The 25,257-nt window shown below is 35.5% G+C and overlaps 1 protein-coding gene across 2 annotated transcripts in view; it reads left to right on the top strand.

The window, feature by feature from the left end:
* The window catches only part of LOC124615478 (aldehyde dehydrogenase, dimeric NADP-preferring-like), a 182,716-nt gene that overhangs the window by 125,352 nt on the left and 32,107 nt on the right, over positions 1 to 25,257 (top strand). For both annotated transcript variants that reach the window (XM_047143401.1, XM_047143402.1), the window contains exons 2-5: positions 9,195 to 9,238; positions 9,698 to 9,841; positions 22,693 to 22,788; positions 22,898 to 23,119. In XM_047143401.1, the coding sequence (XP_046999357.1) occupies positions 9,195 to 9,238; positions 9,698 to 9,841; positions 22,693 to 22,788; positions 22,898 to 23,119 (506 nt within the window). The remainder of the gene's footprint in view (positions 1 to 9,194; positions 9,239 to 9,697; positions 9,842 to 22,692; positions 22,789 to 22,897; positions 23,120 to 25,257) is intronic.

Raw genomic sequence — 25,257 nt, 5'->3', positions numbered from 1 at the left:
AGGTACAATCCCAAACATCTGTGGCAACACATCTCAAAGAACACCAGATAACATATAACGTTGAAACAGATAGACAGCAGGTAAGGTTCGTGACTTGATCGTGTACAACCGGCCGGGGTGGCCTAGCGGTTCTAGGCGCTACAGTCTGGAACCGCGCGACCGCTACGGTCGCAGGTTCGAATCCTGTCTCGGGCATGGATGTGTGTGATGTCCTTAGGTTAGTTAGGTTTAAGTAGTTCTAAGTTCTAGGGGACTGATGACCTCAGAAGTTAAGTTCCATAGTGTTCAGAGCCATTTGATTTGACCGTGTACAAATCTTGTCTACAAGTTGATGGAGAACCGTTGTTGCCCATCTGAGACGAGTGTGGCGCAGGGATTTCCATCGGTCCAGACATAACAGATGGTGCAGTTGAAATAGCATCACGGTTAAAAGCAGACTCATTCCTGAACAACATAAACATAGAAGGTTCGGACAGCAGTACTGAGCTGAATAACCCACTGACAAAATTGAACCCTAGGTTCAATCATTTGGCCTCATTGCTTGCAACGTTGTTCATGATAGATATTGCGCTCCATGAGTACACTCCGTACTGCACTCTTAGAACTGTAAATTTCACGGGAAAGTTGACTGGTGCTTATTGATGAATTTTCCATCACAAAACCCAATATAATGTTCTCAAAATGTACTCCCCGAACAACCTTTTGTCGAGAAACTTGGACAGTTTTCCGTGTACTGAACAACCCAGTTCCTCGCTAATTTGTATTCATTGTAGGCACTACATCGTACTGTAGTGTACATGAAATGCATTTCCGTACTTTCCAGTAACGAGTAATACTCTACAACCATACTCGAACTGTAAAAAGACGTTAACTCCACCGTCGACATATCACAGACGATTGTGTACTATTTTTCAAGGTGTTAAAGATTATCCAGCGATCAGTTTACCGAAGCAGTTTACCTACCGAAGCAGTTTATCCACACGTGCATCGCGCGTATTTCTCATCCAAGACTTCGTACCATTTGAAATAATAATTTTTAACCACTGGGTTGGTATCTCGTTTTAGAACCCTCTACAGTCTGCGTAATTTTGACCCAAAGGTTTTGTATACCCTGTATAAATGTAACTCCCACACTATGGTACACCCAAGTTGTGTTGATACCGACTGGACAGTAGAATGTTACGCCGTATGACACATTCTGCGGTTAAAAGTAGTTCAGAAGCTGAAGGCTTTGGACTGGATTGAAAGGTCAGCGGTTGTCGTCCTTCATACTTGAGAGAACCCTGCGGGTTTGAATAAATACAGACGCTCTGCGTGGCTAAGGTATTTGTAACTGTAGACCTCAACAGAAAGTTACAGAAATCCAGATAGAAAAATTTAATCCGACCATGTCATTTATATATTATTAATAGCAATTTTAGTGCCTCTTCCTCCCTCAAATCTAAATAAATGGATGTCCGTTCACTCATTCAGAGTTTGTGTTCACACAAGCAATCCACTACAATGATGAGATGCACAGTATTCGCAAAAAACATGTATGTTACACACTCCGTTCAGCAGGATCCTGTTGACCTCCATTTGACACTGAATCACAACTCATCAGAAAACTAGAGAGGGTTCTATTTAGTTCGCCCTGTTCTTTACATTCCTCCGACCAATGTCTTCGGGCTCTATGGTGTATATTAATTGCAAGCATATCATAGACTTATATCCAGTTACTGTTGATGATCTTCATCCTGATGGTGTTTGGAAGGCACACTGAAGTTCAATGGTATTCTACCTCACATTACAGGGTAATGTGAGTAATAATCATCTCGGGTTGTTGTCAGATCTTTATTTCTGGAGATAATGCATACTTATTGTTTGCATTTGATAGTTTTGTGAAATAACAAAACTAGTCATCCATAATAAAATTGTTACGTGTCCAACAAAAGAGCTTAGATCATTTTTCATTTCAGGTGTAAATTTGCGACATCTTTCACTTCTTTGAGATGATGATACATTTTTTGCTGCACCATTTGATGACACTTTCCCTCAAGAACCATAAAACCTCTGTTCTGACAACTAGTTCCATAAGCACGTTCATTGGTACTTCATAAACCAATGGTTTCGGATAGCCCCACATGCAAACGGAAACCTTGCAACATTAAAAACTGGTCAGGTATATTCGTGTTGCTATTTAGTGTGCATCATGTCCAAAGATAACAAATGCTTCAGGAAATTAAAAAGAGAAGAACTCTTGTTAAATGTGCTATGCAAGACAAAGGAAGTACCTTAACGAACAAATGCATGAACACAAAGGTGAGAGCTTTCCCGAAGTGATCCTACGCCCTTTATAGTACTGCCAAAGCTGTGCACCCTCTTCATGTAAAATCAGCTTTCTGGATTTTTTCTTTGCATATTTAGCAAATTACTTAAATGAAGACGTTGAAAAATATTGCACACAAGAAACTAAATGTTTCATCGTAGTCAATAAATTGCAAATTATATAAACTTTCTACACAAATTAAAAGTAAAATAACATCTCAATCTGTTTATGGTGGCTACTGTAGATGATGTATAATAAAAAACAGTTTTTATTTGCTCACAAATTACTAATAGTGCATAAATTACTAATTAGAAGAAAAGAAAAAGGGCTATAATTAAGAGCTGAGAGAATATCGTTTTCGAAGAACTGTTATTTCATTATAACCTCTCTTTACATTTCTTTGCTTTGAACGAAGCAAACGGTGCTGCTTCGTGTTCTGTCGACAGGATAGCTAAATTTGACTCCATTTTAACAACAGTTTCATCGTCTCATCTTTTATTTGCTGCGTTCGAGAGATGCTGCTGTCAATGGCAATCTCATAAATTAATGCCCTTGTACTTATTTTGATGTTTGGATAAGCATTCGTTAACCCATACTTTGAAACAGCCTTCAAAATATGCAAATGAGAAGCCCTGACAATGTTCTTCATCAGCTCTTTCTCTTGGAATTTGAAAGCAGGTATTTCGTTAACTAATTCTGGTATATTTGGCACCAAAATAGGCTCCACGTCTTTCAGATTTTGATACAGGGCTCTCACTTCAGGCATTTTGTGAAGAAATAAAGTCGGATGACATTTGTGAGAGCTGTCTTCCATTTAACTTATTATTCTATGAAATAATTTGAAGCATCTAATTGAAAGAAGTTGCGCTTCAGTCTACGATCGGCAAATATCGGAAGCCTTCGATCAAGTAGCGTATGTGTTTCAGCATCCGCTAGCCAGTCTTTAATATTCTATAATACCGTAGCGAATTAGGAGCAAGAACCCCGTTATGGAATGTGAGCGAGCTTTGTATTCGCCAGGCAGCTGTGTGAATAAATCTGTACATGAACACCATACAAGGGCAAATAGTGACATACACAGACATCATTGTTATACAACACTGTGCAAGAAAGGTGAATATCACTCAGGTTCACTTTTGTTTAATAAGCTGCCAAGTAACCTAAAGGCCATAAACAAAATCCATAGCTTTAAAAAATCTGTAACATCATATCTCTTAGAAAACTGTTTTTACTCAGTAACACAGTATCTTGAAAAATAAGTTGGTTGTAACAATATAAAAATGTAATGTAACAATATAGCAATATAAAAATGTAACAATTTATAAATGTAATGTATACACCAATGTAACAGTATATTAATGTAATATCATTTTGTCCAACATCTAAGGTATGGTATATGTACCACAAAGATTCAGGACGTAAATAAATCAAATGCACTTTTGCCAACTGTCCACATATACCGTGTTGTTGATGGACGTCTGCTGGGCAATGGTCGTTTCTTTATTATGCTGCATGGACGAAATGACACTTTGACAACATCCTGCATTATAATCAAGAGCCTAAGGAAAGATTGCTTTTTGCAGACAGAAGATAGGGATGCGAGGGGTAGGAGAAATCACGAAACTCTCCCGGCTAATTCTAAACCGTATTTCGTTCTTATTTCTATTTCTCAGTAACTTTATGTGCACCCTCTGTGTCTCCTCCGATGGTAGGGATTATATCGCCAGCCCCTCGGGTGGGTCCTGTTCCTAAATCTTTCGTCAGGTGTGTGCTGCTCCGAGTGAGTGAAAGCTGACTAACGAAAAAAAAAAAAAAAATTGGCCAGTTGCGAGTAGGAATCACGCACTGAGGCAGCACCCCCTGTAGGGGGTGCTGACTGAGGGTTCCGTAACAACTTAATTATGTGTATAGATGGTTCATCCATTCTCGGAATTGAGAATCTCGATCGTTTTTGTCTGTTGTCGACATTGATACTGACATCAGTCTCAGGGAGTTCAAGTTTTTTCGAGAATGTTTTAATTTCAGTAATACAAATGCGACGCAAAATCATGCAGGACGCAGGCGATCATAATTATAATTATCGGCAGATCTGCATTCAGGCTGACAGGGTCGCAATGGTAAAAGTCAAACATCAGCCAGGGAATGACTTTATTGCTCATACGACGCGTTTCGGAATTTATCGATCTTTAGGAGCGATTACTGCACGGAGCTATAGTGTGTCAAGTTGTATCTGAAATAAACATCTGATGATGGATAAATTCCGAAACGCATCGTATGAGCAATAAAAGCTATTCCTTGCCTGATGTTTGACTATTACCATTGCGATCCCGTCAGCAGAGTTACTGATTGTTTTAATTTCAAGTTTGACATCGGACAACAAATGAAAAAAGATATTTTTTTCGTATGACATAATCAAAAAGTAAGTTTTCGGATTTTCTTCCTTTACTTTTACTGTGAAGCCGCGTTTCTTAACAAATTTTATGATTTTAGGCCAACGGCAAGTACACTACAGGTTTTGCTGAGTGACTTTGTGAGTGTCAAAATATGTGATATAAATGGCTGTGGCTATTAGCTGCATTGACTTATGTGCTTTCATTTATTACACTGCCAAGAACCTGCAGACCCTCGTATGTGACATGAATTTCAACATGGTACGTTTATTTGTTCCTCGGGAAAAGGATTTTCAACTGTCTGACACACAGAATGACAAACGAACAACAAAGCGATCCTCTAACGGTTCCGTTTTTACCGATTGAGGCACGGTCCCCTAAAAATAAATAACAAGGAGGAAGATGAAACTTGTGGTTCGAAAATATTGACATTGGTAACATACAAGGACTGGACAAAAATATGGGAACACGGCCAGAAAAGTATGCTTGAACATTAATGCAGGTTGCGCTTTTGTAATTGACCACAATCGGCACCTGTACAATATCCTCAATGCCTTGCAAGCGCCAAACGTAGTCAGAACAGTGTTCTGTGTACTATCAGTTCAGTGACTCGAACTTGTTGGTGTTCATATGGTGGGTACTTTCGCAACCAAGGTAGCCGAAGTATTTGGAGTTCTCAAGAGGCAGCGTATCAAAGATTTATACCGCACACAGGGAAAACATTATCCGCAAGTCACAACGCGGACGAAAGTGCGTGTTGAGTGATCCTGACAGTTACTGAAGAGGATTGTGAAAAAAAATATGAGGTCGACAACTGCTAAATTCACTACAGGACTGAATGTCGCTTTCGCGAACCCTGTCAGCTCCAAAACAACACGAAGAGAGCTCCGCAAGCTGGAAACTACAGCGCGAGCTGGAATATCAAAACCACTCACCTGTGGTACAAATGTTCTGAACAGGAAAACGTCGTGTCGAAGCCATAAAATCTGGACTGTGAAGCAATGGAAGGAAGTCATTTGTCCGAATGAATCACACTGTTCCGCTTAGTTTATGTCCCAAGAGTGAAACATGGCGGAGCTTCAGAGATGATTTGGACAGCCACATCGTGATATTCCAGGGCCCTCTTGGTTATTCTGCAAGGTCGCATTCCTCTCCAGAATTATGTTACCATTTTGGCTGATCAGGTCCAATATTTGTTCCTCAATGTGATGCTGTATTCCAAGATGACAGCACCCCTGTTTACACATCTCGCATCATCCAGGGCATTTTGTGAGCGTGAGCATTTGTCACATGGCCACCACAATTACAGGATCTTATAAGGGGGTTGTTTGTGTTCTTGCCCTGGATGATAATTAGACGAAATATTTGTCAGGATTTGTAAGCGATGGGTCCTTGAAGTACGTCAATACGCGAACACGAGAAGTAAGTTTAAACAGTTTTATTAACAAGGGCTCATTACAAAACACGCACGCTACGCGCACCCATCATCACTGTGTCTGACATCCTAATTATGGTCGTATCGAAAGGCTCCATGGTGAGCTAAGAAAAGAGACGTATTCGTGCCCGTGGCCAGGCTAGCTAATACAGCGTGCTGCGGACGGCGGCAAGTCGCTTACTAATTGCTTCGCATTCCGGCCGGAAGTGCGTATACTGACCAAACAAATCTCAATATTATTGAGCCTTTGTGGTCTATTTTGGAGAGAAGGGCACGTGTCACTTTTCATCTCCACAACTGTTACCTGAACCTGCCACTATTTAGCAGGAAGAATAGTAAAAGGTTCCGATGAAAAGCATATAGGACTCAAGGACGTTTTGAGAGCCAATAGTTTTCCTACGCCATGTTAGGCACAGCAATGTGTTGTGTTTTTGCTGTTTCCATATTTTTGCCCTCTCTCTGTGTCTCAGCAATACGTTCATGGAAACAATATAAATATTTCACCTAAACGCACTAGTAAGATAGAAGACAGTGGGTCCTGAGAAAGTTGTACCTTCTAGTCATTATCAGTTATGTTATAGACAGTTGATTTTTAACTCAGAATGACCATATGTGTCTAAAACCTGACAGTGTACTTGCCGTTGGCCTAGAATCACAAAATTTGGCAAGAAACGAGGCTTCACAGTACAAGTAACGGAAGAAAATCCGAAAACTTAATTTTTGATTATGTCACACGAAAAAAATATTTCTTTTGTCATGTGTTATCCGACGTCAAACATGAAATTAAAACAATCAGTAATTCTGCATTCAGGCTGACGGGATCGCAATGGTAAATGTCAAACATCAGGCAAGGAATAACTTTTATTGCTCATATCGATTTTTAACTCAGAATGACCATATGTGTCTAAAGCCTGACAGTGCTGTAAATTGCAGAAGAGAAACCACAATTTATGCTTCATAGCTTCATTCATTGATATGTCACTAAAAGGAACTGTCAATAAGAACTGTCTCAAAAATGAGAAATGCCAAAGCAAGGACCAATGCCATGGAAGTTATTAGTGCACAATTTTTATTGATGAATTTGAGGCTTTCAACAATTTGTGTTAAAGCGCCACTTCCTGGAAGGGGAGGTGTACCAGCCCTGGATCGAATGTGCCTGGCAAATGAGTGATGAGGAGTGTGCCAGCCACCTGTGGTTTTTTAGGGGTTTCCTACAGCCTACTTGGTAAATGTTACACAATTCATAAACATTTCAAAAACTTTTATTCACTTTCACATGAATAAAGACTACACGCAGACAGTTGGGTACACATATTCCATCCTAGGGGTAACAATGCTAAGTCTTGCACGAGATAGGCTACAGTGAGAACACTGCCCAGGTAAACAATGTATAACAGTTTTACTGAAAGTACACAAACCAAATTACTCCTCCTTTGGAGAAAAGTTAATCACTACAAGTCTGTGATAGTTCATGATTAGCATTAATTTATAGAAGTCCAACTTATTATACATTACTTGCTTTAGCTGACTATCAGCTGAATACCACTAACACTGTAACTCCTACAACAAAGCCACAGTTGATAGCTTTCTTCGGTTCACTTAGTAACATCAGTTCCAATCAGAGCACTGTCTCAACTACCAGTACCATACCAAGGAACTGTAACATTACTTCATCATTTTTTGTCTATGAAAGCTCATGCATATGTCACCCATGTAATGCAGCACAGACAGTTAGTGTATAAATTCTGCTGCTACAACAGTGTGTGTTAATCTTTTGGTTATTTACAATACTTTTTTTGCATCAGAGGTAAAAACAACATGAGAATGAGATGAGATTATATTATTTTCAATACTGATGTGTAAAGATAAACATTTAATTCACACTGAAGCTTACAGAGGAGTATATACTTTCATACACCATACAATATTGTGACGTCTTCTGATTCATGTTCTCCGAAATTCCTGTCTATTGAGATGAAAGAACAAGAAGCCAATTTTCTTCCAACTGAATGGCTCAGGGAGAGTCACCAGCATATCTTATAATAAAAGATCAACAAATTTCATTCCTACAATTCTGAGTCACCAAAGGATCAATTGGAATAGCATGGATGTCCGTCCACTCATTCAGAGTTTGTGTTCACACAACCAATCCACTACAATGATGAGATACACAGTATTTGCAAAAAAACATGTATGTTACACACTCCGTTCAGCAGGATCCTGTTGACCTCCATTTGACACTGAATCACAACTCATCAGAAAACTAGAGAGGGTTCTATTTAGTTCGCACCTGTTCTTTACATTCCTCCGACCAATGTCTTCGGGCTCTATGGTGTATATTAATTGCAAGCATATCATAGACTTATATCCAGTTACTGGTGATGATCTTCATCCTGATGGTGTTTGGAAGGCACACTGAAGTTCAATGGTATTCTACCTCACATTCCAGGGTAATGTGAGTAATAATCATCTCGGGTTGTTGTCAGATCTTTATTTCTGGAGATAATGCATACTTATTGTTTGCATTTGATAGTTTTGTGAAATAACAAAACTAGTCATCCTTAATAAAATGAAACTGGTGATTAGAACTAAGATTCTCACCTCATAGAGTCATGACTCTACCTTCCTGAAACCAGAGATCCTCAGAAGACTCATGTACAGTACATGGAAATTGAAATCAATGCCAGATACCGCAAACTGATCGTATTGCTGATGCCAGTTTGCCTCGTATCTCCTTAATATGGTTATGCAGAGCCAATATTCCATATCTCAAAATGTTGTGTAGAGCATTCCATGTTGCTTGTTTGATGTCTGGTTGCTTTTGTCCAATCACCTTATAGAAGGAGCTATTTTGTGCAGTCGTACTTGTAGTTTCTCCATTCTGTTACTGCCAGTAATAGCAGAAGATGTATTTCCAACCAACCTGGCATCAATATACAAAACATTATCTGAAAGCTTGTTTTGAGGAACAAATTGTTATTTACTTATAATGATGACCTGTTGAGAAATAATATCCTGTTATTTTGCTGACAGCTAATTTAACTTGCCCTTTTTTTTACAGTGTCAGTACCCAATGAGAAACAATCGGACACATTATTCTCAAATGTAAGTGTGACGTTTAACATTTATTTCTTCTCATAATCATTTTTAGTGAATAGATCAATCAACATTGTGGGATTCCCTGTAATCTCTTCATTCCTAGCCTCACCAAAAGGCCTTTTCTTCTAATGTCAACACTGCCAATATATCACTGTTGTTTGATACTATTACTGAAGTAATGAACTTAGATATATGTCAATGTGAGAAGTCATGATTTTCCTTCTCTCCAAGAAAGTCTTTTTTTTCTTCTTCTTTTTCTTTCATGTGATAACATGAGGAAATACTGTATTTCTTATGTCAGATTATCCCAACACATGTCAACCTGCATTTTCTGTTAACTGCTACTTATTTCCACTTTGAAGTTACTAGTTTTTAATTTTGTGTGCATGTTGTTACTCTGAAGTTTCCTCAATGTCTCAGAGTTTACTTTTTGTACACTGCATTCTATTTTCTTTCCTGTGGCAGGTTGTACAGAGGGCTCGTGATGCCTTTAATAGTGGAAAAACAAGATCTGCAGATTTTCGTGAAAAACAACTAAAGCAACTCCTTAAATTGTATGAGGAGAATGAGGATGCTATTGTTGCTGCATTATCTTCAGATCTGAGGAAGGTAAGTCCTTTATTGCAACTTAGTTTGCAAACACAAAAATAAAAACTGGGTCTGTAAAGTATATTTTTAACACAGCTATGAAAATGATGTACAATAAAAAAGACAATGATTCCAAATGATCCTGCATTTAGAACTTTTAAGTTCTCCTTTATCAAGAAAGGAGAAAATAATACATCTATAAAAGTGGCACAGGCGATGTCAGTCAGAACCTTTGATGCAAATTCTTACATTTTAAAAGTTTTTTGTACTGATCACACTTTTTTTTCTGACAGGAAATTCTTAATCGGGACGGGGAGCTCTGCATTATTTTTTATTAAGTTTCATTCACATTAACTTTGATCTAATCCAGATGAACATAAAACCAAAACAGAATTTTTAATACCCTCATGAAAGGATGAAACCTATTCTGAAGTTTTCATGAATGAAGCAGTACAGTCTGAAAGAAGACATGTATTCAGAAATATAATCTTAAAAGATAAAATAAGCTAAACTATCCTAAATGCCTTCAATTGCCTCATAAGGTAACAGAGTACACAGCTATACATTCTTTGATCATTTACCCTCAGAAATCGTGTGATAGGGAATAAACTGTATTTGAATTTTGTTTAAAATTTGTTCTTCTAGACATATGGTTCATGGTCCACTATAAATTAGTTCCTGATGCCAATTAATCAGTTACACAGCTGTAAGCAAACATATTCAGGAAGTGTGAAGTATGTATGTTCCATCATAACTCTATAAAATCTGGACGCTTTCAACCAAACTTGTACATGTATGCCTTATTTTCTACAAAATTATATTATTATAAATAATTTAGTAATCCAAGGATAATTTTAGAATGATATTGCGTCTGTCAACTTAACAAAAGGAAAAACGTGTCATGTGGACAGACATGAATGTGTACTCTTGTTTCATGAGGTGACAATAAGTGGTCAGCTGTAGCCTTCTTCCAGAAAGCATATGGTACATGCCTGAACTGATTCAGGAAACTGTGGCCCAAATCATAATTGCCAGCAGAGCATCTTTTAATGTAATAAAGATGTTCTAATTAGTACTCTTTTTACTAACCCCTACTCTGAGTTCTCTAAGTAACCTTTAATTGTGTAGTATGTATTTGCATTAGGAGCATCCTTTATTAAAAATCTTTTTAGAGTTTTTCTTTTGTAAAATGAAGGATCAATAACACCTGCTGTACCTTCCTATCTACAGTCACTTTCATAACTGCAACAGTGCAATCACTTAAACAAAATAATAATATTTCCTCCTTATATTATGACTGGAGAAATATACAGGAATTGTGAAATACTTAACTGATGAAATTCAGCCCATTGTCTATGGTCCGGGAGAGATCAGATTGTAATTCAGACCATGGAATGAAACACACCATTTTTTGTAATTAATCTGTATATTCTTCCATAAATCTAGTTTTCACATAATCCATTGTGCCTCTCTGCCCAGTCACAGAAACCCTGGAACTTCTGAACTAAACTATCTCTCACAATCTGGCCTTGCATTGGTTCTTATATAAAAAGTAACAGTCAGCTAATCATCATACATTATTAGCACTTTCGTAAAATTATAAAGAAAAATTACATATGTACAAAAACTTTGTGTGTCAGTAAGTTAAACATGAATGCATAAGTTATCTGGAATAGTTTCTTTTCTTGCATATTAGATTTTTTTATTCAACATTTCATAAGATTTTAGTTCCGTGCAGTCATTATAGAAATATGCAAATATCAGTAACATAAAGTATATATTCTATTATTATTCTAGAAATTATATATTCTATTACTATATATTGCCTATGATTACAGTGGTTCATCTGACTAAGTCATATTACTTTATACACAGAAATACCTTTAAAATCATATTAAAGGTTGTTTGCTGTAACAGTGTGCCAAATTCAGTCCCTTAGTGGTATGAAGATGGAATCAGAAATCACCAACACTCAATTAATCATAGAACACTGTTATTAACACACAATGAACACGCATGTGAAAGTCCACAAACAGAAGGAAGCAAACAACATTGGTCAAAGTAATGCAAGTCACGCAAGAGAGTTAATATTCTTGTGGTGGATAGTTGACACAACATTTATAATTTGAATAATTGCCTATGTCATTTTTCAGTATTTTCCAGAAACTTCTGTTTGACAGTCCTGTGTGTTTAGTACTAACATGCCAAACAAAATTTCAAACTGTACAGTGTCTTAACCTAGCCTTTGAAATGATATGCTGAATTTTGTCTTCTGCAGATTATTAAATTACTTCACATGGTGTTAAGTACTAATTAATAAATGTGGAAGCAATAAACATTGTAGTAAATACATGGTAACATTATAAAAATTTCAATGTATTGGGTAGTACACTAAAAGCATGTACCACCTCCTCATTTATAAAATTTGTGTCAGATATTTCCTTAATTAAACATAAAATGAAATCTAAGACTGTGACATTAACCCCCCCCCCCCCTCTCCCATACACACATTAGAATTTCATGCGTATCATGTATCCATGAGAACCTGCCTGCATATACATGTAACAACAAATGTAAAAAATGATGAGTATGGAAATTCATGTAGGCACTGGTCAACCAGAACAGTATAGGTCTTTTTGTTACAGGTGTCCCTGCAAAAGGTTTCAGCCTGTGTTATTTTCACAGTCTCAATTAACAGTACAAACTGTATATTATTATTAGTGAGAAAAGTGCAGTTCATCTGAGCATTAATATACAAGTTCCTACAGCTTTTTCTAGTCTTTGCTATAATCTGTTATAGTTTTTGTTCTCTTCATACAGGTTATAATGCAGTATTTTTTACACCCTTGTACACATAACATACATTTACACTCTTCACTCGGTTTGTGGAATTTGTTGTTGACACATATTTTATGATGAAATCTGTGTATTGTAAGTCTTGTTGTTTTAGGCCTCTGTTCTTACATTTTCTGGTCCAGCTGTCATCCAGCATGGTTGGTGGTTTGTAGAGCTCCATCTCTATCCCCTTCTTCTTTCTGTCCACTGTGTTGCTCAGGTGCTGATATGGTCCTGTGGAAGACAGCCAGTGTTGTAATCTGATCTCTGTGAATTAAGTCTCTTTCATAAATTCACATGTAAATCAGGATGCAGCTATTTTTTCCATTCCTAGTATCGTTTTCATGAACACAGTCTTGACTTTTTCTGTTCTTTTCATATTGTTTTTCTTATATGATCTCTGTTCCATACATTATGATTGGCACTTCTGTCACTTTGAACAGTGTCATCACTGTGCTTATTGATAGACGTGGCTTTAGTGGGAGCTGCTACTCTTTCCTGAATATGTCTATCAAAATATGTTGCTCCTGTCTGTAATGTAATTCCCAGGTATTTATATTCCCCTACTATTTGTGATCATTATATAGAGTTACAGGCTTACTGTGTATATGAGACTTTAATCGAATAACAAAAACAATGAAGGATAAAATGTCCTCAGGGATTGACGAGATACCTTGCTCAGTCATGATGAGATGTGCTAGAGTCGTATCAGACCCACTCTCACACATCATAAACATATCATTTTCAGAAGGTGTCTCCACAATGATTAAAAATTGCAAAAGTAAAACCATTGTATAAAAAGGGCGATATACATGAGGTGGGAAACTATAGACCAATAGCTTTATTATTGGTATTTTCAAAAGTAATAGAGACAGTCATGAAAAACAGAATTACAAATTACCTCGAGAAATTCAATCTATTGTCTGTAAACCAACACGGCTTTCACAAAGGAATGAGTACAGAGTCAGCCATCACCCAATTCGTTGAAAATATTGTAACGGGGCTAGATAAGAACAACAGTACAATAGGAATAAATTTGGACCTCTCAAAGGCATTCGATACTGTCCAACATGATATCCTGCTAGACAAATTAGAATATGTCGGTATACGAGGAGTAGCTAAAAAGTGGTTTCAGTCATATCTCCATAACAGGAAACAGGTAGTAGAAATTGCAACAACAAACAGTAAAAACCAAAGTATTGTTTACAGATCGGATATTCAGACTGTGCCAATAGGGGTACCGCAGGGGAGTGTTCTAGGACCTCTCCTATTTCTTCTTTACATAAATGATATCAAGATTCCAGTAAATGGTACTCATATAACCCTGTTTGCGGATGACACAAACATTGTAGTAACTGACATAAACTGGGTATTGCCAACAACTGCAACCAGAGCTATAGAATATTTGCAAAATCGGTTTGAAGTGAACAAATTAACCATAAATATCTCTAAAACTAATTATATCCATTACAGGAAAGCAAAGTTCCACTCTGATCTAGATCTCAGAATACAAAATAAAGAAATTGTGAGAGTTGCTACCACAAAATTCTTAGGTGTACATATAGATGAAAATTTAAACTGGAAATCCCATATCCTGTATCTCTTGCATAAGTTAAGCTCTGCTTGCTTTGCTTTACGCGTTATTAGCTTTGTATGTAGTAGGGAATGTAGCAGAGCTGTTTACTTTGCTTATATATATTCTGCTATTACCTATGGCCTCATCTTCTGGGGTCATAGTAAGAAAAATCTCAAAACCATCTTCACTCTACAAAAACGAGCTGTTAGAATAATTACCAACAGTTCAAGGCTAACTCCTTCAAAGCAATTATTTAAACAGCTGAATATTCTACCCCTACCGTGCCTCTATATACAGAAAAGCGTAATTAATGTAAAACGAAATATTAACAATTTCCAATCCAACTCGGACCTACATACTTACAACACAAGAAAGTGCAATGACATTCATATAAAAAGAGTTAACAAGGCTTTGGCGCAGAAACAAACAAACATACAAGGAAGCAGATTGTATAACAAACTACCGGTAAAGATAAAAGAAATAAAAAAATTGTCTTCATTTAAAGAAGCAGTATTCAAATTTTTAATGACCAACTGCTATTATAGTGTAAAAGAATACCTGGAATAGCTTCATACTAAACAATTATATTTATGTACTCTGTGCCAATAGTAATTTTTATCTGACTGTTGCTATGATCTAAATAAATAATATATACAAAAGTGCTAGAATTGTATGTGTTATATCTAAATATCAACTGTGTATTCCATGTAAAAAGTCTTTCTCATACATCAATGTAAATAATCAAAGTTGTACACGCTATTTCAATGTGGTCTGATGTTATGCAGTTGGTCTGATGTTATGCAGTCTACTATGCACATCTGTATTTTGTATAGTATTGTTCACCCTATATGCGTGTATATATATACTATGTATTTTTTGACGAAATCCATGCAATGTAAATTGTCTCTGGATGAATAAACTACTACTACTACTACTAATACACAGCTATTAACTAGAATGTTAGAAGTCCTCTGTTCATTCTTCTTTCTTGTTCCCTGGAATTTTTCTTCCATTTTCATGTCATGGGCGTTCGCCACATCAGGATTTCTTTTTCTGACAAGCTGTACAGCAAAATTAGTGTTGAATGACATAAAGGCTTAGAAGGTACACCATACATGATGACAGTAAATATCAGGTAGATGTACTCAAAATGTCAAATAATTCATAATTAATGCAACTTAATGTTATACAGTCATATAAAATGATAACTGATGCTCTTCTTGGTTTCTAATTAGTAACTGAAAATGTGTACAGAAACCAAATTATACACATACCAGACTGTGTGCATATATGTAAGTACAAGACTAGCAGAAAAACTTGAAAATCCAATTACTGTACTGGTACACCTAAAGTGAATAATCTCTTAAATACTTCTTCATCAATAGAAATCTACATTAATTAGTTACTCAATGCACAAGTCACATACAGAAGTATTTCAACTATGGGTAGCATGCGTGTCAAATGGTCTATGCATCCAAACTAAAATATGTTTTCCAAGAAAGAAATATACAATATTATTCTTATCCTAAACTTGCATGTATTTCTAACATGCTACTTCCAAGAAATTATAAGCCTATACAAAATGACATGATAATTATAATCATTAAGGAAGACAGCACCTCCACAACTGCTGGAATACACAGGCATTACTATTATTTTGCTGAAATAAATTCATCATCACTACAGTGAAAACAGAAAATTTCAAATGTGCAGTTTATCATATGGGAATAAAATAGGTGATCAGTAGGTTCACTAGTAAAAAAGAAATAAAAATTCATAATCAGTTTACTTCTTGGTCCACAGGGTTACACACATTTCTACCCCATACATTGCTGTCAGAATTGCTTCCACATCCATTATCATATACACAAGTTAGTTCTTCACAATATTGATGAATATCAGTAATTTCATTGACAACATCGTATATCAGTAAGTAGAGGATCTAATGACAGAAAGAGGTAACTTGGGTAGCTTAAAAGACAAAATAGTAATCAGCACAGAAGAATGACAAAATTAAATATGTGCTACAACAGCTTAGGGACCATGTGTTGCCAATCATATAGCTTACACAGGTTGTATGTCCTCTTGAAGATTTCGCAACATGAACCCTTCACAATGAAGATTAATTATAATCATGTTTGCATAAGGAAAAATGTAAACAATAAAATAAATTCATTTATACAACATTTGCATGCAAGACTAATCCTAGAAATAAAGAAAAGTACAAATATACACATAATGTGAAAGCAAGTTGTAATAAAATTATAAACATGGCTCACCATACAAGCTGTAAAAGAATTTTGATAGTAAAGTTGTAATTAAATTATCCAAATCATACCAGGACAGTAAAAATTTTCCATGTTATTCCAGAGATACTGATCCCAATCAATTTACTACTTAACTTTCCATTTCCGTTAACATTTTTATCTATCAGCACTTGTTCCTACATTACTACAAACTTAACTGGAAAACTCGCACAGGCATGCTATGCAAAAAACTCTCACATATAATCTTCCTCTTACATAAACTGAGAGGCTCTGTTAGTAGAACACTCCTACTATATGCATGCTTTGCTTCTTCCACTCTCATCTCGCTTACGGGATTGTACTGTGGGGAAATGGCCCAATTTTAAAGACTGTATTTAAATGGAGTACCACCCAGACACTTATGCAGGCAGCATTTTAAAGAATTAAATATAATGACAGTCCCTGGCTTGTATATTTATAGTTTCCTGATATATGCCAAAGAAAATTTAAATAACTTTGACCTCAGGATGGCAACGCATTCACATAATACAAGAAATGGACGAACAATTGACATACCATTTTCCAGACTATCATTGATTCACTGCAGTTATAAGTATCTAGCACCCACATTTTTTAACAAATTACCCAAAAGTGCACGTTCTATGCCCATGGATAAATTTAAAGTAAAAGTAGCAAAAGGGATAAAAAGTAAAGTATTTTATACAGTTCAAGAATTTCAAGAGAGTGCAATAAATGATACTGAATTTTGATGGTACATTTTGTGAAAGGAATATATATTACAAAATTAGAAATATAATATTAGGCAAGCAATTTGTCTTGTCAAATATATGTATAAATAGATGTATACAATATGTCTGTAACTTTTATTATATGACACCAATTGCATGTAAAATGTTTAAAGGTGAATAAATATGAATGAATGAATACTTTCAGTTGGTACTCAGTTATTTATAACTACATCATTTCTTCATCATTAATAACACGTTTAATAATCATTAATTCACTAGCCCACATACGTGCTGTCATTAACAAGTTAACAGTTTAAACAAAACATGACTACTCATTATAATCACAAAATCCACAAATTTTCAGTTACTATGTTACATTTCCTCTTTTTAATGACCATATTTTCACTGTTCTTATATATAACATAGAGCACTATAAATGCATTCCATATGACTGAGTGAATACAATCCACTGTATTTCATGATTACTAATTCCTAAACCTAACTTATCATCATCCACCCAGTTCTGTTCATGAAAAATACTTCATAGTACTCTACAGTGGGACATCAACCTCATTGTCATAATCATCAATGTTATTATCCATGAACAACCCACACATCATAATAATCCATTAAGTATCCAAGAATTTCCTCATAATGTTATCTTCTCATAATAGTCCTCATTATTTGACAATAACCTTTAATTCTTCAATCACAGTTACCTCTCATCTAACTGCAACATTATAAATATAAAAAAATCAATATTCATCTCATCAAAACTTCACTACAAATATAACATTCTTGACGACATTACTAATGCATATTCCACATTTGGTTATCCAGATCATGGCAAAAACAAACTTCACTTACTCCTCCCAAGATTTTCATTGTGTAATATGGTGTGACTTTACCAAAAAGCTTTCTCTTCCTTCAATATTCAAGTTATTCCAAAGTATGAATGAGATGTATCATAAAGGCTGTCCCACATGATATTATTCCACAAATATCTCTATGTTCAGTAAAGTGCTTAACAACACATTTACTCCACCAAAAGAATAATCATTACACATAGACTTTATAGCTATAACATGACTTTAAAAACAACAAGTCTGGTTCTCCATCTTCCAAATAAATGATTTTACATTAATTCTAATTTCTTCAAATACAAGAAAATAATTACTTAAATTTAACCCAAAAACCGAGCAAAATTAATGAACAAAGCATACAAGACATCATCCTAGTCCTAACTATTTAACATCTGAATTAGAAATATAATGACTAAGAAAAAACTGATGTAGAATTAATTTCAAAAGTTTCAGATTAATTTCCATTAGTTCAACATAATGTTTGCAAATTCTGTGATAAACATGAATTCATATTGAATCAGTAAAGGTGAAATATAACATAATTAATGTGTGACATGTCTGCTGACTAATAGACAGTGGACATACATGACAGTAAGACGTAACTGTGGTAGATTACAGAATGAGTGAAGGATAATACAATTCAGAAAGTGAATATGATAAAATAGTGCTAAATAACTCAGAACCCTGTGTTTGGCAAGCATATAACATACAATGGTTGTGTGTTTCCCTGAGGGAACACACAATATCAACCCCTACCTTAACAAAACCAAATGGCATGTAACCACAAAATAGTTCAGTTCAAATACCACCATAAAAAAGAACACAGCATAATTCTGAAATCATGAAGTCAATGCAATTCCTCATACAAAACACTACATAGCAAAAATAGTAAATTACACCAGTATAATATAACAATATTCCTACAAAAAAGGCAAAACAAATGAAAGCACTAAGTACACAGACTGTGTAATCACAATCTTCAAATGCTCATGGTACAACATAAATCAAAGTATAAAGCACAACGTAGCAAAAGTCCTTTCACCAAAATGAAATAAAGAAAAAGTCTTTCAGTTCTTTCTTGTGGACAAATTTGTGTATCTCTCTCTGAGCTCTCACACTTTCCTGTCTGGCAGTTTTTTTAAATTCATATTAATGGTACATTTCCAGTCACTACCTTATAACTATACGCAGTCCGAATTGTACATTTTACATCCATTGTCTCCCTTAGATCAACTGTCAAATCAAAACTGTGCAATTGTTGAACAGAGGCAAACTCAGCTTTACTTTCATTTACTTCAGTAACTTTTTCCCTTTATGTAACTGACAGGCCATAATTGTGAATTTTCTTATCAGCATCAAACATTTCAGACAAATCTATATCATTTATTACATTACCACTTAAGTTTCTCCAGTTTATTTTAAATTTATTTATTTATTCATTTATTTATTTGTGTTCCATAGATCCGGTATACAAAAGAATTGCATGGATATGGAACGAGTCACAATATAAATTAACACAGTAGCCTACTTGTAAATGCTAACAAATGTAAATTGCAGTTGGTGTATAAGAAACAAAGTATGTTAATAATTACAGGCTTAAGCATTTTCTATGGTAAAACAGAGGTAGAAAATGATAAAATAATAAATTAGAATTTTACATATTACAAACTATACATTAGCATGAAGATGATAGTGCCAACTGCCTGAACACGAATTCCCATACTGGTGTAAGATGTATTAAGTTACAAAGTGGCAATAGCAAATATTACGAGTAAAGTATTGCATCTAAGTTACAATGTTACATTAAAGAATTGATTAAGAGAGTAAAAAGCTTTTTCCAGAAGATATTCCTTCAATTTACTCTTAAATTTTGGCATTTCACTGGTAAGATTTTTTTATGCCAGACAGGAGTGCATTAAACACCTTTATGCTTCAGTAGTATACTCCCTTTTGTATCAGACTCCCATTTTTTCTGTCAACATGAAAGTCATGTTTTGTTCTTGTGTCATAGTCATAATAAGAAGTAATGGTTTTGTACATGTACATGTGTAGGTTCTTAGCTGAAAATCACAAAAGGGACAAGATATATTGTGAGGTCATTGTTAATATTTTGTGTGTCTTAATAAGATTTCTGCATGAATGATTCCTGTTAACTCCACTTATAATTCGAATTGCTCTTTTCTGAGTTACAAATACTTTAGTTTTAATCTGCCAGGAAGTTTCATATCAGCATTTTACAAATACTTTGTTTGCCATTGGTAGGTTACCCAGAATATTAAGCCATAGGATAACAATCAATGGAAATAGCCAAAATAAGAACCCTTAACAGCATCAATATTACCAGTTGTTGCTATAACATGCAGAGCGTAAGTTGCCGAACTAAGTCTTTTTCTCAAGTCCGAAATATGGCAAGACCAATTTAATTTGTTGTCAATGTGGAATCCTAAAAATTTTGTGAATAAACTTGATATATATCTTGATCATTACAGCTTAGACTTATGTCATCCTGAACTTTGTGAGACCCATGGAAATGTATAAACTGGGGTTTCCTTTAGATTTAAAGTTAGGCCATTGCATCTGAACTACTTATGGAGGTCATGGAACACCAAGTTGGCGGATGATGCAATATCATTTTCACGTGTTTTTTCAATAACAAGGTATGTATCATCTGCAAAAAGAGTAAATTTGATGGTAGCCTTAGAACAGTGAGGAAGGTCATTAATAAAAATAAGAAAGAGCAAAGGGCCAAGCACCGAACCTTGCGGCACACCTACACTAACTGTTCCCCAGCCAGATGAAACTATTGAGCCATCTTCATGATTCAGCAATACCCTCTGCTTTCTGTCAGTCAGGTATGATCTGAGCCACATTCCCACTGTGTCAGTTAAACCATAATAGGCTGCTTTTGAAAGGAGGATTTCATGGCTCACACAGTCAAAGGCTTTGGTTAAGTCACAAAAAATACCAACTGAAGCATATTTATTTATCATTATTAGTAAAGGAGAATATGGAATCATCAGTTGGAAACCAAATTGGCATTGACTAAGAGCCTTGCGGAAATTCTGGTTTTCTACAATTCTCCTATGCATCAGTTTCTCGAGAACTTTGGAGAAGCATGTTAAAAGGGATATAGGGTGGTAGTTAGAAGCATCAGTTTTTTCCTCCTTCTTGAACAATGGTTTCACATCAGCATACTTCATTCTATCAGGGACAATACCTTGTCGAAGGGATTCATTAAATATATGGCAAAGTATTACACAAATGGCATTATGACAATGTTTAAGTACCTTAGTGGAGATATTATCAAAGCCAGATGACATTATGGTTTGCATTTTAGTGATGATCCTTTTCACTTCACTGACTGTAACTGGGGCTATGAGCATTTGATTAATTTTGCACAGACCAGATCCTTTCAGAAGGTCCATAGCATCATTGACTGAACCCCTACAGCCAGTTTTCTCAGAAGCAGTTAGAAAGTGCTCATTTAAGACTGTTGCAACTGCATTCATTTCTTTAATTAAATTACCACACTGCTTACAAAATTCATTCAGATACATCTCCCACCATTCAAGCTCCAATTTTTTACAAAATTTAAATAGTGTTTACTGAAGAGATTCCTTACATACAATAGATTTTGAATAATTTTCTGCTCTTAATGATGAAATCCCATCTGTTTTTGATAACTCAAATGCCTTAGATTCACTTTCATTATACAGAAATGTTGACAATGTCTGATCGTAACTTTTCAACCTTGAACTTCATTACAGCATTAATAATTTCAATAGTTTTGAACACTTTTCTGATTCTTTGGACAAAATAAGTTTGACACCTGAAGCATCATCTTTGGAGCTGTCTTACTTGTTGCCAAACTTGTGAACGCACTTGAATCTACATTTGTTGGTTGGAGTCCAAATTTGGACAAAATTTTGTGAAATGTTGGTTACAGCATCTGGAAGCTTGTTTCAGGCCACAAAAGCTTTGATTCAGTATACACACACCATTAGTTCACCTTCAAAAAATTATGGTTTTCATATAAATGGGATCAGCTAAGTTTCCATGAGGGAAAACAGTTAAGACATCAAACTTTAAAAATTATTTGTGACTAGGATATGGAAATTTATATGAGATTAAGAATGAATTTTTGAACTGGAGGCATTGACAAGCACAGAAAATACGAAACACTCTAAAAACCAAAAATTTGTTAATGTTCTTGAAAAATGTCATAACTCAGATCATTGTTTGCATTGCTATAAGAATGCATATAAAAGAATTATAGTCAATTCTTAGGGTATGCAGATAATGGTTTACCATTAATAACCATCATAACATATATATATAAACATGAAGGATCAGAACCCTACAGACTGGTGGCAAATATCAATACTTGAAAACAAGTTGTCGTTTTAAGACACTACCTTTCCTGCAAATTATACCATTTGTATCAGTCTTAATTACACACAGAATACAGATACTCTGAATTGTACTTCTTTATTAATTATAAATTGATGAATGTTGTCTTTAATTAGATGTACACAAAGCAAGAAGTGCATGAGAGTGACTTCTAGATTCGCAGTTCAATGACATCTATTATTCTCTTTTACAGAGTAAACAAGAGACTATGATGACTGAAATAGAACTTGTGAAAAATGATGTTATAAATGTACTGATTCATTTTAGAGATTGGATGAAACCAGAGAAGGTATACCTCTAAACTATTTTGTTGTCTTTCTCGTTTTAATGTGAGATTTCAGAAAAATAGAAGTTTTGCTGTAACTTTTTACCACTTTTAATGAATTTTTTTGTTGCAGCCTGAGAAAGGACTTGTTTATCTGTTGGATGATGTTGTCATTTACAATGAACCTTATGGTGTTGTTCTGATTTTGGGTGCTTGGAATTACCCATTTCAATTGTCACTGTTGCCTGCTGCTGGTGCTATAGCAGCAGGTAACTGTCTCATAATCAAACCATCAGAAATGTCTCCACACACTTCAAAGCTTGTAGCTGAATTGGTTCCAAAATATCTTGATCGGGTATTTAACTTATTATTATTATTATCAATATTAGTGTTATTATTGATGTTGCTGTCATGCTCTTTCTCTACCTACAGTTTTTCAAAGTCCTAACACCAGCTTTGGATTTAAAAAAAATAGACTTGATTGATTGCTTTATTAAGATTTAACATTGTACAGATTTCACCATATAAAACACTGAAATTTTTATGGCTTAAAATTAATTTCTTATACAGTAATTGGCAATAATTTTCTAAATCTAATTACATTTTTTGTTATTTTAGCTAGTTATTAACAATGATTACAGACACACACAAGCAAGCAAGCTTTCAGATGACTCTTCTAAGTCCATTCTTCTAGACCTACATCTACATGATTACTCTGCAGTTCATGTTTAACTGCCTGGCAGAGGGTTTACATCTTTTTCACCATCATTCTTCTAGCTGGTCTGATATGGACCACCACAAATTTCCATCACCCTCACTTACTAGTTGGATATATTCTATCATTCACCTATGGTTTACACCCTCTACAGTTCCCTCAAGTACCATGGAAGATATTACTTGATGTCTTAACACATGTCCTATCATTCTGCTTCATCTTCTTGTCAATATTTTTCACATATTCTTCTCGTCCTGATTCTAAAGAGAGCTCTTTGTTTCTTATCTTATCGACCCACTTAATTTCCAATATTTTTCTATAGCACCACATTTCAAATGCTTAAGTCCTCTCCTTTTCCAGTTTTCCCACAGTCCATGATTCACTTCCAATTGTACAATCTCAGAAATTTTTTCCTCAAATTATGGCTGATATTTGATAGTAGCTGACATCGTTAGGGCAAAATGCTGTCCTTGCATGTCTTAGTCTGCTTTTCATTCCCCCCCCCCCCCCCCCCCTCTCCCCACCATTTTGTTTCATTTGTACCGCATTTTGATTTAGAGCCAGCAGAATTCCTTCACCTCATCTATTTCACGACCCCCCTGCTCTTTATATGACATTTATCACTAATCTCATTTCAACTACTCTTCATTACTTTTGTCTTTCTTTGGTTTACTCTCAGTGCAAAGTGTCTTTCACTCTGAATTTTAATATCACTCCTCATCAATCTCCTTTTATGTCATGCTTCTTTGATGTATACATTGAACAGTATGGGAGAAAGATTGCATATCCATCATATATCCTTACTAATATGAGAACTTTGTTCTTAGTCATCCATTCTTATTTTTCCCTCTTTGTTCTTCTAGATATTATTCACTACACTACACATCTTTCCCTATACCTTACATCTATCTTCCTGAGAATTTCAGACATCTTGCGTCATTGTCACATACTTTTTCTCGGTCAACAAATCCTCTGAACATCCTTTAATTTTCCTCAAGGTTTACTCTCATTATCAAGCACAACACTGGAACTGCCCTTCTGGTGTCTTTTCCTTTCCTAAGGCCAAGGTAATTGTCGTCTAATGGATCCTATGTATCTCCCACACTGACTTGAACTACTTCTTCTATATTGTCATTAGACAGTTCTCCCCCCTTTTAGAGGCTTTTTACTGATCCACTCTGTTCTCTGCATTTAACAATGGAGTCTCTCTTGCATTTTTCATGCTGACACCTTTGCTTTTAATTTCACTGAAGGCTTTCCTAGTTACTTACCAGTCCTCCTCACAGCCATTTCTTTTTCAGTTTCATTGCATTTTTCTCCAGCCATTTTCCTTTAGCTTCCTTGCACTTCCTGTTCATTTCCTTCCTAAGTGGCTTACATTGCCATATTCCTGTCCTGTCCTGAATATCAAGACTCCAAATGGAAAACCAGTCCTAAGCAAAGAAGGTAAGGTAGAAGGAGTATATAGAGGGTCTATAAAAGGGAGATGAAGGCAGTACTATAGAAATGGAAGAGGATGTGGATGAACATGAGGTGGAAGATATGGCATTGCAGCTTGAATTTGAGAGAGCAATGAAAGACCTAGATTGAAACAAGGTCCCAGGAGTAGACAACATTCCATCAGAGCTGCTGATAGCCTTGGGAAAACTCTTACATTTGGTGAGCAAGATGAATGAGACAAGCAAAATGCCCTCAGACTTCAAGAATAATAAAATAATTCCAATTCCAAAGAAAGCAGGTGCTGACAGCTGTGTACTGAACTATCTAATAAGTCATAG

Source organism: Schistocerca americana, chromosome 5 (genome assembly GCF_021461395.2).
Source record: "Schistocerca americana isolate TAMUIC-IGC-003095 chromosome 5, iqSchAmer2.1, whole genome shotgun sequence".
Taxonomy (NCBI): Eukaryota; Metazoa; Arthropoda; class Insecta; order Orthoptera; family Acrididae; genus Schistocerca; species Schistocerca americana.
This window is presented reverse-complemented; position numbering and strand designations above follow the sequence as displayed.